The following is a 17,974-nucleotide window of genomic DNA, read 5'->3' on the forward strand; positions in this document are numbered from 1 at the left end:
TGGGTGCAAACAAATCAGATCAGATTCAAATCAGGGTATATTCGAATCCGAACTGACACATGTCGGATCGGATCAGATCCGATTTGATAGTACTCGATTTGAATTTGAATCCTATTGGTAAATCGGATCTTTGGATCTGATATGGTCCGAGTTGTTTTCTTTAAAAATTAAAAAATTATTAAAAGAAAATTGAAATATACTAATTTAAATAAAATAAAAAACAAAAAAATATAAGTATTTTTAATTATTTTCAACATATATATACATGTTTTTATAAAAAAATAAATAATATAATAAATTTATAAAAATATAATATAAAAAATATATTTATAAATAAATAAATAACATATAAATATATGTATTGTATATTTATAAATATATAATATATATCGGATCGGATAGGAGGGGTGATCCGAATTTGACCAAATAGGATCGGATCAGATCATGACCCGATCCATTTGCACCCGTAGCCATGGTGGTGGCAGCAATCACAAATATCTTAAGGTCTTCACCCTTCAGTATCTCTTTAGCCAAGAAGCCACCTTAGACAATGGTTGACCTCCTCTCTTGGGTTGAGAAGTACAATAAATGCAGAAGAGTCCTAAGCCAACACAAATAACCCATAGAAGAAGACCAAGCAGATATGAAGAGGAAAGATAAGAACGAGCCGGAGGCTAGCGGCTCATAGTCCAAGAAGGATAGTTTGTCAAAGCAGAATGCACTCTTGTATGAGACATATGCGCCTTTGAAGTCTTCCCAAACCCGCATTCTGATGTAGATGGGGAAACAAGACTACATGCGGTGGCCTAAAAAAATGAATAACTCTAAGAAAGGGAATCGGGACAAGTACTACAAGTAGACAATAAGATGAATGTTGCTATTAAATTGTAAGTGTTGGTTGTTGGGATCTTTTATTCTCTTTGCATTTATTTATTGTGTTACTTATTTGATTTTCTATTTTAGGAGTAATAATGTAATTCCAATTCTATTATAATTAAAGAAAAGTGGAGTGGCAGTTTGAGATCTATTCTATTCAATCTTAGCTTGCTTGGAGCCCTTGTTCTTCAACTTCTTCTCTATTTTTTATATCTTACTTCAGTTTAAATTGAATATAGACTACTGTTAGGGCATTTAGCATTATAACATGGTATCAGAGTAAGGGACTGATTTGAAATATTGGTAAGGACACTACAACAGAGGTTGACTTGTCTTTTTCTCTCACCATAGTTTCAAGAAAGGAAAAATGACCAAAAAGAACTGATCACCAACTAGAGATGGAGGCCTTCATGCCTTAGGTTGTAGTGTTTATGTTGGTTTTAGTTGTTTTCTAGTTTCCCTGTAATTGTCAATTCAAAGAGGGTTTGATGCTGAATTGTACATGTTAGTATTATGTTTTCTTGAAAGGTGGGTAGAAATAGTGTGGAAGCTTGAATTTTTTTATTTGCAATTCATGTTGTTGGGATCAGCTATCTATTAGAAGGTGTTTCTTGTGCTTTTTCATAATCTTCATCTATGCTATTAATGATCTCAGACTAATACATAATCAATTTTTGGTGGTTTTCTGGTTTGGAAGTGAGTTGTTTTTTATTTTTATTTTTATTGTTAAATACCATATCAGCTTCCTTATTGAGGTTATAGCAGCCTCAATAAGTGAAGTGTAGAGTGATTTATCCAGATTTCATGGTTCTACAATTAAGCTCAATGGTACAAAATTATGTACCATGTGCAAAATCACTTGAGGTAAACCTAATTGCTAGGGGTAAATTGAAGTATATCAGGGAAAATAAACTAGATTTAGGAGTTGTTGGGTATAATGATTGGAAGTTCCCAAATTATGGCATGTTTGCAAAATAATACGGAACCACACATTCGCATTGAATTTGATGTTATTTGACATTGCTAAAGAGATGTGGGAGTATGCGAAACAACTATTTTTTGCCAAGATAATATGACTAGGATTCATTAACTGTATCAGGAATGTTTTTAATTGCAACAAGGTGATATGAGTGCGGAGGACTATTATTTGAAGAGTTTACATAATGAGTTGGACTCATATCAACCATTGTCAACTCATCAACAAAAAAGAGATTAGCTGGACGTTACTAGATTCCTTTATGGACCGAGGTCAAAGTTTTGATTAGTACATGCATAGATTTTAGGCAATAGTGATATACCCACACTGTTAGAGGTCTTTTCAATAACCTACAATTAGATAATTCACCCATTTCAGAGAAGTTTGCACTAGCTGCAACTAGGGGTTGGTAGCTCGATGGCCCTGCCCGGCCTACACTCCGGTTGGGCTTGGTCATGTAATTAGGCCCGCGGGCCTAATACAGTAAGACTATGTTTTGGGCCGGGCTCGGGATCTGTCAAAAAAGCTTGGCCCGATCCAGCATTATATATTTTATAAAATACATAATATGTATTTTATATATTATATACAATATATAAATAATGTAATATTTATTGAAATACATATATATATATATATTTATAATTTAATATATACATTTTTTATTTTTTTTTCTTTATAATTTCTCTCTCACTCTCTCTCTATTCAACCGCTTCAGTAGTAGTAACGACATGGGCTAAATTTTGGGCTTGGGCCCAAGCCTGGGCTTCAGGCTTTTTATGAGGGCCGGGCTCGGGCTCGGGCCTTAGAAAAATCTTCTAATTCCCAGGCCCGGCCCGGCCCATGAACAGGTCTAGTGGTGGTCATGGAGTGAGAGGAGGTTGAAGGTGGTAAAGGTGGTACTGGTGGTGGTGGTGTGGTGCAGAAGTGTACAATAAGTGGATGAGAGGGACACACAACTAATTTATATTACAATCTGCATGGCCCTTTGTCTACTTGGGCCAATCATGTTGTAGTTGGAGAAGATGGTGGTGCAACAAGGAATGACTCCATTGCCTTAAGTACTAGGAAGGAGGACATTGTCTCTATCACTAGGGAAGAATATGAAAAGCTTCATCTGTCTTCTTCTTTCACTAGTAATATACAACTCTAGCAAAATTAGGTACAATATGTCTTGTTTCTTCTTTTTAAGTCCTGGATTATTGATTCTAGTGCCTCTGATCAAATGAGTGGGTCTCTAGATCTATTTACATCCTTATCCCCTTAACCTCCCAATCCATCACCCTAGCTGATGGTACTACATATACTGTTTTGGGCATTGGTAATGTAGCTTTACATTCGAACTTGACTTTACCCCCTGTGTTATATGTTTCTAAATTTCCTTTTAGTCTAATGTTATTTAATAAATTAACAAAAACCTTGAATTGTTCCATCTCATTCTTCCCTTCGTATTGTGTTTTCTAAGATCTCGAGACAGGGAAGACAATTGGTGGTAGACATGAACTTGGAGGATTGTATTATTTAGATGGTGGTGGTTTGCAACAAACCCTCTATTACATCATTATAGTGACATTTTTGGTTGGGATATCCATCACTTCCTACTATCAAGAGTCTTGTTTCAGATTTAGGGTTTGTTCATGAATTGCAATGTAAAGCTTGCCAATTTAGTACACATCATTGCTTGAATTTTATGTTGATTATTTTGAATAGTTGGTCCATTATCAACTATTCCATTATGGCTAGTCCTTCCTCTCCAAATAAGCAAACAAACACTCATTTGAGCAATTGCCATTTACATTTTTGTTCATTTACTTTCAGTTGCCATTTACTTTTTGCAATTATTTACATTCATCGTGTAAGACAATGGACATAAGGTGGTTTATACCCCGAGGTCTGAGGAATTGGCTGAACTGAAAAGGAGAAAGAAAGGGGAGAGGCAAGTGGTCGGACCCTTGAAGGGGATTCCTATATACCCTTCAACGAGGGATCAGGCCAATGTAGTTCATCAGAGTTGGAATTCCAATGATAAGAGGGTGTAAATGGGAAGATGGAAAAAAGGTTGTTATGGATGAGAGGGAATGGGCTAACATCAAGGTGATTAGACAAGAATGATTCCAAGGCCCTTGAAATGGATGGGAAGCACCTATTTATAGTTTCTGGGTGCACATTCTAGAAGTTTCTTGAATTTGTGGTTTTCCTATTTTACCCTTTTATTCTAGGATGTTCTTTTTACACATTTAAAACATATGGTTAAATATCTTTCTAGTATTATCTTATTAATCACATATTTATTTCCTTTCTTGGATGGATTTATTTCTAGAATGTTTATTTGTTACACTCATGTTTGTTCTTATCCAATAATAATGTTTCTTTTTGTTTATATATATATTCATTAATTGTGTTGAAATATTCAACACTTATCTTTAATTTGCATTGACCTGGGTTTGGTTGGTCAGACCTAGTTAGTCTTGTTGCAATTGTCAGGTCGCACTACTACTTAGGTTACATTAGCCTCATGCTTAACTTTGGTTACTTTGTAAGTGGAGTTGAGCACAAATTTCAATTTATATGAGTTTGTATTGACTTGGTTTTGAGTTAGTTGCGAGGTTGCAGCCGGCATATGGTTGGTGTGGGTGCTTACCGAGGAGAGGATTGTGATGCAGTGTGGTTCGTGAAAGAAAGTTGTGCGATTTTTGGATAGCACAACACTTGTGGTTTGCAGGGAGCACAATGTGATGCAATTTTGTGCAAAATTGCCCATGCTACACATGCCAATCGTACATTGTGCCAAACCTCACGACTAAAAGCAAAATCAATGCAAACTTGCATAAATTGAACACTGTGCTCTGTGCTCTCCTTGGTAATCACCCGTGCCAATGTACATTGTGCCAAACCTCACGACTAAAAGCAAAATCAATGCAAACTTGCATAAATTGAACACTGTGCTCAACTCCACTTACAAAGTAACCAAAGTTAAGTAGGACGCTAGTGTAAGGGGATCAACCTAAGTAGCAGTGTAGACTAACAATTGTGAGAAGACCAACTGGGTCTGACCAACCAAACCCAGGCCAATGTAGATTAAAGTAAGATATTTAACCACATGTTTTAAATGTGTAAAAAGATCATTGTAGAGTAAGAGGGTAAAATAGGAAAAATACAAAATCAAGAAACTTTTGAAATGTGCACCAAAAAATTATAAATGGGTGCTTCCCATCCATTTTAGGGGCCTTGGAACCATTCTTGTCCCCTCACCTTGATGTTAGCCCATTCCCTCTCATCCATAACAACCTTTTTTTCCATCTTCCCATTTTCACCATTTACACCCTCTTATCATTGGAATTCCAACTCCCATGAACTACATTGGCCTGATCCCTCGTTAAAAGGTATGTAGGAATCCCCTTTCCGACCACTTGCCTCTCCCCTTTCTTTTCCCTTTTCGGTTCAACCAATTCCTCAGACCTCGGAGTACAGACCACCCCACATCCACCACCTTACACATTGTTTATTCTTTATTTAATTGCATTACCACTAACCTTATAACAACTTGTTTATTTATTTGTTACATTTGGTTTGAGTTGCTATTTACATTCAAGAAGTTATTTGTGCTTATTATTATATATCAGTTTAACTATTAACTTCTACAGCCTTAGCTATTATATTGTTTATTTGTCTTAAAACTACAAATCTATATTCATTAATAAGGTTAATTATTAAGAGCATATTCTTGAATAACTACCAAATCTACTAACTAAGACTTATTTTGCTGCATCTAATATAAAACTAAGAAAAAGGCTTAGCTTCAATTTTAGGGGAAGGGTTTTGAGCTTAATTCATTCAAAGTTCAATTTTTTTTTAAGATATACTCAATTCACACCCCTCTTGGGTAAGGTCATCCGTCCCATTAAGTGGTATATTGTAATATTTGAGCTTATTTCTCTCATTATATGGTTAAAGTTGTTTATATGTGTTTTAATGGACCATATTTTGAAAAAAAGATTGTTACTTAAGGATTGAGAGATAGAAAGAATTTTCAAATGCCTAAAAGTTCAAAGGCATTCATTTTAAGAGTAAACCTATCGTCACCCCCAAAACAAGCTAAGAAATGCTTGTTTCAATTAAGCTACAAGCCTTGGCACATTTATTTACAATTGGCATGCTTCATTAGTTTACATACTTTCAACTAGTTGGGTATGAATTCTCTCACCATCTAAACTTTATTGCTACATATGTGTGTGTTTTGATGAGATGAAAGAAAAAGGGAAAATGCCTCACTTTAAAGAAGCATCCATGATAGGGGGAGTACATGTTCTCACCCCCACTTAGAGCATGAGTATGCTCAATTCAGTCAAGGGATCATCTTTTGCATTCACTTTTCAATTGGAATTGCATACATGTCTATTTCTTATTTCCAATTGACAAAATGTGTTATTCTCCCATATGTACTTCATTGTATATCTATCTTTAGATGAGATGATTAATCCCTTTCCCCCCCTTCCTTTTTGTTGATAACAAAAGAGGGAGAAGTTTGGTATTGAATGAATAATGATTGTTATAGGAAATTAAGGAAGAGATGCAAACAAGTTGAATTTATCTTCCCAAATAGAAATGAGGACTTTTACCTCCTATTGTACTATTTGCAACAATATACTATTACATGTTTTAGGGGGAGATAAACTAGGGCGTTCCCCACATATGATTTAGGAGGAGTTTGACTACTATCCCTATATGTGATTTTAAAAAGGGGAGCTTAATAGAGTATTCCCCAAATAAGAATGCTTAAGGGGAGAATACTCATTGGAAATCTTCCATAGGATGTAGGGGAAGCCATATATATATATATATTGTGTTGAAATTGTGATATCTATTTTCTTACAAATCATTTAGTAGTATGTGCTTAATTATATAACAATTAAAGAGGACAGCAACCCGAGAGATATCACAAATCATTTAATTATAATTAAGGACAGCAACCCGAGAGATTAAAGAGGACAGCAAGATGAAGTTTAGAAGGCTGAGTGAAGTGGAGAGATTAAAAAAAGATATTGATGGGGACAAGAAGTTCGAAGTGAAAGGGATTAGAAGAAAATGGTCTAAATAGTTCTTGGAGGACTTAGGGTTAAAGCCTTTAGTTTTCAATGAGAATCCTAAGTTGGAATGTGAGGGGGTTGGGCAACTTTAGGAAAAGAACAACAATCAAAGAGGTAATTAAGAAGTTTAATCCGGATGTGGTTTTGCTTCAGGAGTCCAAAAGAATGGATTTTGATCGCAGCTGGGCAAGGAGTGTGTGGAGTTCTAGAGGTATTAAGTGGGTGGCGGCTCCTTCGTGGGGTTCCTCGGGAGGGATTGTGACCCTGTGGAAAGAAGAGATTCTCTTAGGTGTGGAAGAGCTAATTGGAGATCACTCTGTCTCCCTGAAGTTCAAACAGGTGGCCGATGGGTATGAATGGGTACTAACAAATGTGTATGGCCCCACTGACTATAGGCAAAGGGAGAAATTATGGGAAGAATTGAGTGACATTAGAGGCCTTTGGGATGGACCCTGGTGTGCGGGAGGGGACTTTAATGCAGTGAGATTTATGGAGGAAACCAACAACCCCAGACAGAGAGTGACAACAAGTATGAAGAAGTTCAACCATTTTGTGGACTCTTTTAATCTCAAAAAACTTCCTTTCCTAAATAATAACTTCACATGGTCCAACCTTCAATCTCAACCAATTTACTCTAAGTTGGACAGATTTTTGTTCTCAACAGATTGGGAGGATCATTGGGGCAACCTTACTTCTAGGGTTCTCCCTAGACTCACTTCAAACCACTGGCCAATAGTTTTGGTCAAGGAGGAATTAAGAGGAGTAGGGCCTACCCCTTTCAAGTTTGAAAATATGTGGTTGTCTCATCCGGGTTTCACTGAGAAAATCAGAGAGTGGTGGGAGCAAGCGAATCCGGTAGTTGATTGGGAGGGAATGAGGTTCCATAAGAAACTCCAATACCTAAAATCTCAATTAAAGGAGTGGAATAGGCTGGAATTTGGAAGATTAGAAGAGACAAAGCAAGTTCTGGTGGAGCAAATTGAGGATTGGGACCTGAAGGAAGAGAGAGGCCCCTTTGGAGAGGAAGAAAGGAAGTTGAGATGGGTTTTAAGGAGGAAGTTGGAGGACATCCTGATCAAGGAGGAAATCAGTTGGAGGCAAAAATCTAGGTGTAAGTGGCTAAGGGAGGGAGACAGAAACACAAGGTTTTTCCATTTAGTGGCAAATGGAAGGAGAATGAAGAATTACATTTCTAACTTGGAAGTTGATGGAGCAGTCTTGTCTCACCCAGCTGAAATTGCAGAGGCCCTAGTAAATCACTTCAAGTTTATTCTTAGAAGGCCTATGAATGAGAAAGTGTGGTTGGAGGGTTTGGACTGGCCGACTCTTAGTGCAGAGAAGAGAGAGTGGCTAGAAAAAAGATTCGATATGGAGGAGGTAAAGGAAGCAATTTTCTCTATGGATAGGACAAAAGCTCCGGGTCCAGATGGGTTCACAATGGCCTTTTACCAGGATTGCTGGGATATCTTGGAGAATGATCTTGCTTCGGTCTTTGAGGAGTTCCATAGGAGGGGTGTAATAAACCCGGGATTGAACTCAACTTTCATTGCCTTAGTCCCAAAGAAAAAAGATGCCTCTCAACCAAAAGATTTTGACTTATTAGTCTGGTGACTAGCTTGTACAAAATCATTGCTAAGGTGCTGTCTCTCAGGATAAAGAAGGTGCTCCCATCTATTATTGCACCAAACCAAAGTGCTTTTTGTGGAGGGAAGACAGATCACCGATCAGATCCTCATTGCAAATGAGAGCTTGGAGAGCTTTAGAAAGTCAAAGAAGAAGGGGGTGGTCTGCAAATTGGATCTGGAGAAGGCTTTCGACTTGGTTGATTGGTCATTCTTGATGGAGGTGTTGAGGAGTTTTGGTTTTGGTGACAGGTGGTGCAAGTGGATCTGGGGTTGTGTTAGGACTTGCCATTATTCTATCCTGGTGAACGGGACTGTGGTTGACTTCTTTCCCGCGTTGAGAGGTCTAAGACAAGGAGATCCTCTTTTCCCTTTTCTTTTCACCCTTATTGTTGATGTGTTTGGGCGATTGATCCATAGAGCAGACTCGAGGAATCTGATAAGAGGGTGGAGAGTAGGAAGGGAGGAGGTTCCCTTAACTCTTCTATAGTTTGCAGATGATACTATCATTTTCTGTGAAGGAGAGAACCTCAGTTGGATCCGGAATCTAAAGTTGACAATACACCTTTTTGAGCAGATATCTAACCTCAAGGTAAACTTCGACAAGAGTTGTGTGGCGGGAGTGAATGTGAACGAAAGAGACCTAAGGGAATCTGCAGATGAGCTAGGTTGTACTATTACGGATTGACCCCTGACTTACTTGGGCCTCCCTTTAGGAGATAATCCTAAGAGTGTCAACTTTTGGGCTCCGGTAGTGGAGAGGTTTGAGAAGAGGCTAGTGGCCTGGAAGATGAGTTATCTTTCTTTAGGTGGAAGAGTCTCTCTCATTAGATCTATCCTAGTTAACCTTTATGTTTACTTTCTGTCAGTGTTTAAGATCCCCTCAAAGACTTCAAATCTTTTGGAAAAATTAATAAGGAACTTTCTCTGGGAGCCTGGAGAGGAGAAGAGAGATCATAGGGTGAGTTGGGAGGTGGTCTCTAGGTGTAAAACAATAGGAGGTCTAGGGATTGGTAATTTCAAGAAAAGGAACATGGCTCTTCTGGGGAAGTGGTTGTGGAGGTTCTCTTTGGAAAGGGATAAATTGTGGACTAAGATTGTGGCTAGCATTCATGGGCTGGAAGACAATGGCTGGGATCCTGGAATCTTGGCAAGGGCTTCAGCTGCTTCTCCTTGGAAATCCATCCACAATCTGCTTCCAGTTTTCTCCCCTTAGATTAGGTATGGTCTAAATTCTGGTAACCGAATAATTTTCTAGGAACATCTTTGGGTCGGGGATTCTCCTCTGAAAGACAAGTTTCCTTCCTTGTATGCTCTTTCAGACTTGAAAAATGAATCCATTTCTTCTTTCTTAGTCCCTTCAGCTTCCACTTCGGGCTTTGGTTGGAACCTTGGCCTGCGTAGGGCAATTAGGGATACGGACTTGGATAGCCTGGTAGCTCTGCTAGCCTCCCTTGAGGGTGTCTTCCTAAACCCTGGTAAGGAAGACACCAGATTTTGGACCCTTTCTAGCTCTGGTACCTTTTCTTGTGCTTCTTTCTTTGAAACTTTAACTCAGCCTCCTACCCCCCTGGGGTTGTCCGTTCCAGTTAAAGAAATTTGGAGCAGACCTATTCCTCATCGGGTGGGTTTTTTTTGTTGGGAAATTTTCCTAGAAAGAATCAACACTTTAGACTTACTCCAAAGAAAGAGATCCAACTATTGTCTACTTCCTAATAGATGTGCTCTTTGTAAAGCTGATGGGGAATCTAGCTACCACCTCATGGTCTCTTGTAAAGTTGCTAAATCTGTTTGGGAGTGGGTTTTCTCCCGTTTTGGGTGTTCTTGGTATCCTCCGGAGATTGTCCAAGGTTTGTTTTCCCCATCTTTTTCAGTTGGCCTAAGAAGCGAGGGAAGACTATGTGGAGGTGTATTAGGGCAGCGGTTTGCTGGTCTTTGTGGGAAGAAAGAAACTCACGCATATTTTCTGACAAGGAAAAAACTTTGGAAGATTTGTTAGATCGAATCCTTATAAGAGCGGTCCACTGGCTAAAATCTTTGGAGTTGTTTTCAGATTGTCCTATGGATGACTTGCTAAGAAACTGGAAAGAGATTGCTTTCACTACAAGATGCAAGAGGACTCTTGTATTCCTTTCCCTTTATTCTCTTAATTTAATGAAATTGATGTTATTGATAAAAAAATAAATAAATAAACCAAAAAAAAATCTCTTAAATGGATAATTGAGACTATAGAGGAAAAAACATTCAAAGCTATTTTGATTATGGCTTGAGACTTGGATATTTGCAAATGGATTTTCTGTACTTCAATACACATGCACATAATATGGTTGCTTATCAATGCTAGTTTAGCAATATATTGTGGAGTGCTCTAATGGTTAGGATACGTATGTTTCAAGTAAACAACTTAGTTCAAACCTTTTTGAATATTTGGCAATTTCCACTCCAAATAGAAGCATTCTTTTTTAGAGATGTGTCTACACACTCTATAAGGAAAAAAAAAAAACAAAGTGTGAGCTTCATGGTAGTTACCTCAACTCTAGAAGGTTAGTGGTAGTTACCTGCAATAAAAAAACTCATTTCAAATGACTAAGATCCATAAAGTTATTATTTTGAAATAAAACCTAATTTAATCTCTTGAATTAAATAATAAATCTATATATCAAAAATTATCAAATAAAAAAATAACCTAAATTTACAACATAAATAATGGGTTTCAAACAAAATCTATCATAATACTGGTCTCTACTTAATACAGGTGATCATTCTCTAATTAATTTTACATAGGACTGATTTTAAATAAACTTAAATGGAATTAATTGAGTTAATTATGAGATAGAGATAATTAATGGAATTAATTAATGTTATAAGTGGTTTGTTAAATAAGTTAGCTATGGAGTCAATTATAGTAACTGGAGTGCTAAATAAAGTCACTTATGGTAAGTTTAATAGGCATTAATTAAGGTAATTGAATTAGAATTTCAAATGTGAAAAGGGAAATTGTCTAAAACTCACCATGAGTTTTCAACATTTCTCTTAAACTCACCACAACTTTTCAAAATGTCTAAAACTCACCATGTCAGTAAGTTTTTATTTTCCAAAACTCACCTTCCGTTAGTGCACCATTAATGCTTCTTACCAGAGGTGTCCATGTGAGCATAAATAACAATTTTCATGACCAAATTACCCTTGAATGGTGAGTTAGAGGAAAAATGGTATTTTTCAGTTTTCAATTTTCTTGTTTTTTTTTTTTTGCATTTTTAGTGTTTGTTATAATTTCCAATTTTTTTTATAATTTCTGTTTATTTTTTACATTTTTCTAAATTTTCCTTTATTTTTGTTATTTATTTCCAATTTCTGTGTTTTTCTATAATTTTTTGTGTTTTTCTACAATTTTTATTTTTTGATTTTGTTTTTCAATTTCTATAGTTTCTACAATTTGAAAATAATTTTTTATTTTATTTGAAATTTCTATAATTCTTTATATTTTTTGTATTTTTTTATGTATTTTATATTTGAAAATATTTTTTTGAACTTTTTCCTTTTTTTCATGTCTAAATATTAAAATGGTAATATATTAACACCCGTTAATCTGTTTAATGTTGAGTTAGTGACATGGTGAGTTTTAGACATTTTAAAAAGTTGTGAGTTTAAGAGAAACACTGAAAATTCATGGTGAGTTTTAGACAATTTCCCTTTGAAAAATGATACCAACAATAGGATTTGCCAAATAATAATTGGGTGAGATGGGTTTTCCAACAATAGGATTACTAAAACAATGTTTCTTCTAATTCTAGGGACTTATAATTAATGTAAAGTCCATTTAAAAATAATAGAAATTACAAAAATAATAAACATATTAATTGAGATATCTGATCAGAGATGGGGAGTGAAGTCCCCCTGCCCTAATCCAACCCCAAAATATTAAATTTTGAGAACAATTCTATATAATTACAGCATGCAACTAGACAAATATAAATTTTCTGTCATTATAGTTATTAATTATGTTAGTTAAGTGCTAAACCGATTTAGATTTTTCTTTCTTTTAAGTTAATATTTTTTACCTAAAGTAAGCTTTTAATTAAAATAAGAATTCAGGGATTTGGATCCCCGATGGAAAACCCATCTTCATCGAGGATTGTGGATGGAAGTTCAATTTTCTCTTTGACAGGGATTGGGATGGAGAGTTGCTTAAAAATTAGGAATGGGAATGGAAAATTTTATAATTAATAAATCTCTCATTTACTAAGTCGAGTTATGTTAATGGTAACTTACATAAACCAACAAGTATAAAAAAATTACATAAGCCAACCTTGTAGTTTGATCAACCTCCCCTCTTACACATGTTTATTTCAGTTAATAATATTTACCAACATATTTATTTAGAATATTTTCAACTGTTGTTTGCTTAAACTAAATTAATATTTTTTCAATTATCTCTTCTTTCCTTCCATCATAATATTTGAGAGGAGAGTTTCCCAACAACACCAAGTTCCATCAACCGTGCAAAAATAACTGGCTGAAAAATAAAGGCCCACGAGGGCCAACTGCCAACAAAAATGAAAAACCATTATTAGTTTTGACTAATAACAATTTGGACACATAATTATGATCATCATCTAAAATTGCCACATGTGGAAAGCATGTACATATTTACTAGTACTAAAGGAACACTAATAGTTTTGACAGTCTTTCCCACTAAGAGCTAAGAAGAATTAGTCACAAGCCTCACAACAAGAGGCCTTTAAATAGAAAAAGAAAAAGGAAAAAGTCACAACAAATGATCCATATTAAGCCTTGATTCATCAAGGACCCATTTATCTAGTGTGGACTCAGACCCACAATTTCTAATGACCATTGTGGGAAAGAGAAGGCCAAAGAAGATGTTTAGTATATGTTATATCTCTATTCTCAACGATTACCAATGTTTCTACATTTTTTTTTTCTTTTGATGAATGGTTACAGTAGGAATCTGCTGAATTAAAAAAAAATGAAAGAAAGTAGTTTCTTGAAGAGAGAAGGAGAAAAGGAGAAGAAGAGAAGTTGAAAAGAAAAGAGAGCAATAATCTGACCGCCCCCTTCACTTATTATTTATACTAAAATAATAGAACAGTACAAAGACAACTATGCCCTTATAAGGCGGCAAAACATAAAACAGCATATATAATACTCAAAAAACATAATAAAATTTGGACTCACATAACTATTGAGGTCCCCACCTCCTATCTAACAACTAACATAAAACATCTATTCAGAAAAACATCATAAAACTAATTAACCTTCAACACTCCCCCTCCAGTTAGAAGTAAATGTCACACATTCCCAACTTGTGTAGATCATGTTCAAGCTTGTTCATTGCCACTCCTTTAGTGAGAACATCAGCCAGATGCAACTCTGAAGAGACATAATGCAAACAAACTTCTCCGGTTGTTACCCTTTCTTTTATAAAGTGTATCAACTTCAATGTGTTTTGTCCTATCATACTGAATTGGATTGTGGGTAATATTGATTGTAGCCTGATTGTCATAGTATAACATCATAGGTTCATCTGCTTTCACCCCAATCTCACTCAAAAGTGATCTAACCCAAAGAATTTCTGAGACACCATGAGCCATGGATCTATACACAGCCTCTGCACTTGACCTTGCCACAACTGCTTGCTTCTTACTCTTCCAAGAGATCAAGTTTACACCTACAAAGGTACACTCCTGATGTAGATCTCCTGTCATCTAAGCATCCTGCCCAGTCTGCATCTATATAGGATTCTAGCTTCAGATTGTCATGATTTGAGAAAAGAATGCCTCTACCAATGTGTTTTTTCAGATATGCAAGTATTCTCTCAATAGCTTCCTAGTGCTGAACCCGAGGTGAATGCATGCACTGCATTACAACACTGACAGCATAAGAAATATCTGGTCGTGCCATACACAAATACAACAGTTGGCCCGCCATTCTTTGATATCTCCCCACATCCTTTACCAATTCACCATCCACACCATTAATTTTGTGATTTAGATCAATAGGAGTGTCTACTGGTTTGGTCCCCAGCTTCCCAGTCTCTCGCAGTAGGTCAAGTACACACTTTCTCTGTGAAATGAAGATCCATGCTTGGATCTTGCAACTTCAATCCCTAAGAAGTATTTGATCTCATCAAGATCTTTGATCTCAAATTCTTGTTGCAATGATTTTTTGAGATCATCAATCTCCTCCAAATTATTTCCTGTCACCACTATATCATCCACATACACAATCAGAATTGACACCAAAGCATCTCTCATTTTCACAAAGAGGGTGTGATAAGGCTGTGTCTGTGTGTATCCAAAACGGATGAGTGCCCCTTTGAACCCGTCAAACAAAGCCCTAGGTGACTGTTTTAGTCTATACAGAGATTTTCTAAGTCTGTACACCTTTCCTTTACCAACATTTTCATAAAAGCCTGTTGGAATGTCCATATATACCTCCTCTTATAAGTCACCATTGAGGAAAACATTTTTGACATCAAGCTGGAACAAGGGCCATGAATAGGTGGCTGCTAGAGATAAAAGGATATGAATTGAACTCATCTTAGCTACTGGTGCAAAGGTTTCCAGATAATTAACACCATAGGTCTGATTATATCATTTTGCTACCAACATTGCCTTGTACCTTTTTATCTTGCCATCGGCCTTATACTTCACTGTGAATATCCATCGACATCTGATTGTCTTCTTGTCTGGGGGAGATCAACTATTTTCCAAGTTTGATTTTTGACCAAAGCATCTATCTCATCTTACATGGCTGTTTTTCACTCAAGTTTGGAGAAAGTCTCAATAACATTCTTAGGTATAGACACAAAATCCAAGGAATAAAGAAAAGCACGGTAGGAGGGTGATAAGGCACTGTATGAAAGATGGTGTGAAATGTAGTGGGCTGTACACTTTCTCTTCCCCTTACGAAGTGCAATAAGAAGATCAAGGTAAGTGGGATCAGCTGCAACAATGGTGTTAGGGACAAAAACATTATCATCAGAAAACATAACAGGCTCAGGCTCAAGAGGAATACTTGGAACTGTATCTGCCGAATCTGGAGTTTTAAAATGACTGACAGAGAGGTGTGGGTCAAGGATGTGTGGAGTCAACCATCATCTGTCGACGCTGATATTGCTGTGAGGCTGCCCGTAGGTAATGAAATTGGAGGTGTAGGTGCTGGCTGAACTGATGGTGCAGGTGGTGGCTGAGCTGATGTAGATATTGGCTGAACCGATGAAGGCACCACAGAAACAGGAAGAAGAACAGATTCAGATTGTGAGTTCTCCTCCCCAAAACTCTCCCCCTGAGGAGAACAACTCGAGAAGAAGAATGTGGATTCAATAAAGTTAACATCCATAATGACAAATCTGCTCCTCAACACTAGGTCATAACAACAATACTCCTTTTGGTTCTGAGCATACCCAAGAAAAACACATTTCTTGGCCTTAGGATCTAATTTCTTGCGATGAGGGCCAAGAATGTGAATAAAAGAAACACAACCAAAAACCCTCAAAGGTATATGAAATATCTCTCCATCTAGAAAAATAAGGCTAAATGACACCTTAAACCTCAAAGTCCGTGAAGGAACACAGTTAATCACATGTACGGCTGTAAAAACTGCATCTCCCCAGAACTACACAGGAACTGAAGTACATACCATAAGACTCATTGCAATGTGTGTTTTTCCTCCCAACAACTCCATTCTGTTGCGGTGTATATGCACAACTGCTCTGATGAACTACACCATGTTTTAGGAGAACGTGGTTAGGTCCTTCTCAAAGTACTCTTTGGCATTATCTGATATAAAAATCTTAGTTCTTACTCCAAATTGTGTGAGAACCATCTGATGGAATTATAGTACTAAGTTAGAAACCTCATCGCGTGATCTCATCAAATATATCTAAGAATATCGTGTATAATCATCCACAAACAAGAGAAAGTAACGGAATCCTCCCATGAAAGGGATTTGATATGACCTCTATACATCAGTGTGAACAATATTAAAAACAGTACTTTTGTTACTTGGTTTAAAAGACTGTCTACAATGTTTTCCTAACTGACAATTCTCACACTCCAAAGTAGATAATTGAACAGGCTCACAGTTTTGGGAAAAGACATTTCAAAGAACTAAAAGAAAGATGTCCAAAGCGATTGTGCCAAAGCATAATCTGGTTCATTGACTCTGACCCATTACTACTGCTGCTGCTAACATGATGGCCCTAATGTCTCGGAATCTCATCCAGAAGGTAGACTCCATTCACCTCACGACCACTCCCAATCATCTCCTTCGACTCTAGATCATGCAAAATACAATTACTAGGAAGAAATGTCACAAAATAATTCAATTTTTTTGTCAAAGAACTAACAAACAGTAGGTTGGTATGACTAGGGACATGTAAAACAGAAGACAGAGTTATATCATTGGTCACTCTAACTGTCCCCTTTCCCAGCAATGGGCATATGTGAACCATCTATTGTAGAGACTCTCTACCAGAGCACAACTGATAGGAACTGAAAATGATAGGGGCATTAGTCATATGCTTAGATGCTCTTGAGTCTATAATCCAGGGAGGTCCCTCCTTACCTGAAGTGGATGCAAGATTTGCAGTTGCATATGAACTACCTGTATGTGCAAAGGAAGTGGTGTAGTTGGCTCCTGCATTCTGTTGTCCATCTAGAAGGTTAGAGCTAAGTGAATTTTTCTTATTCAAACTGTCCAAACCTCTCCAATTATGTTCACACTGCTGCTACTACAATGGATTCTCAATCAGTTTGGGAGGGGTTGAAGAGTCCTGTAGTGATTACATTTGCATTTCCCTTCTTGTTTCTTATCCGAACAGGCATAAGAATTGAATGAATCTTCCAACAAGTGTCATCGGTATGCTTGCTTAGGCTTCTTGCAATAATCACACACCAAGTCCTTTTTATCTTCCCTTCTAGTCTCACTACTCCCCCTGTCTCCATTCGGCTTAGGTTTTGTTGTACCAACCATAGCCGACTGGTCAATCCCAAGCTGTTTCAGCATTACATTCATCTTACTCTCTTCTCCAGAGACAAAAGCATAGGTCTGAGAGAGTGTCACATCCTCCATTGAAAGAATATACTGCCTAGCAATGTCAAATTTTGGGTTCAGCCTTGCCAAGAACTCAAAAACCCTATTCCTCTATCAGTTTGTGATAAGTTGCTGCATCATTTACACTTTTCCATACCATAGTTTCTAAGTGATCTATTTCCTGTCATAGGGTTTTCAGCATGGAGAAATACACAGCAAGAGGTTTTTCTCCCTGTTTCATACTTATCACCTGATTTCTTAACTGATAGGCTCTAGCTTCATTTTGCTTATGAGAGTAGATTTCAATCACTTTATCCCAAATCTCCTTAGCAGTATTAGCCCATAGAAAATGTTTT

The 17,974-nt window shown here is 36.8% G+C and overlaps 1 protein-coding gene across 1 annotated transcript; it reads left to right on the forward strand.

The window, feature by feature from the left end:
* Positions 1-7,104: 7,104 nt before the first annotated feature.
* On the forward strand, positions 7,105-9,249 carry LOC148801232 (uncharacterized). Its single transcript, XM_088900361.1, has 4 exons — positions 7,105-7,468; positions 7,604-8,050; positions 8,156-8,316; positions 9,139-9,249. The coding sequence occupies exons 1-4, from the start codon at positions 7,105-7,107 to the stop codon at positions 9,247-9,249; spliced, it is 1,083 nt and encodes a 360-aa protein (XP_088756487.1).
* Positions 9,250-17,974: the final 8,725 nt, after the last annotated feature.

The sequence above is a fragment of the Nelumbo nucifera genome, chromosome 3, assembly GCF_055504915.1.
Source record: "Nelumbo nucifera cultivar China Antique chromosome 3, China Antique-T2T, whole genome shotgun sequence".
Taxonomy (NCBI): domain Eukaryota; kingdom Viridiplantae; phylum Streptophyta; class Magnoliopsida; order Proteales; family Nelumbonaceae; genus Nelumbo; species Nelumbo nucifera.

Coding starts and splice junctions, on each gene's coding strand:
- LOC148801232 (XM_088900361.1), top strand. CDS start 7,105: ATGGATTTTGATCGCAGCTGGGCAAGGAGTGTGTGGAGTTCTAGAGGT. Junction 7,469..7,603: donor CAGACAGAGAGTGACAACAA/GTATGAAGAAGT, acceptor TGTTCTCAACAG/ATTGGGAGGATCATTGGGGC. Junction 8,317..9,138: donor AAAGATTCGATATGGAGGAG/GTAAAGGAAGCA, acceptor CTTTTTGAGCAG/ATATCTAACCTCAAGGTAAA.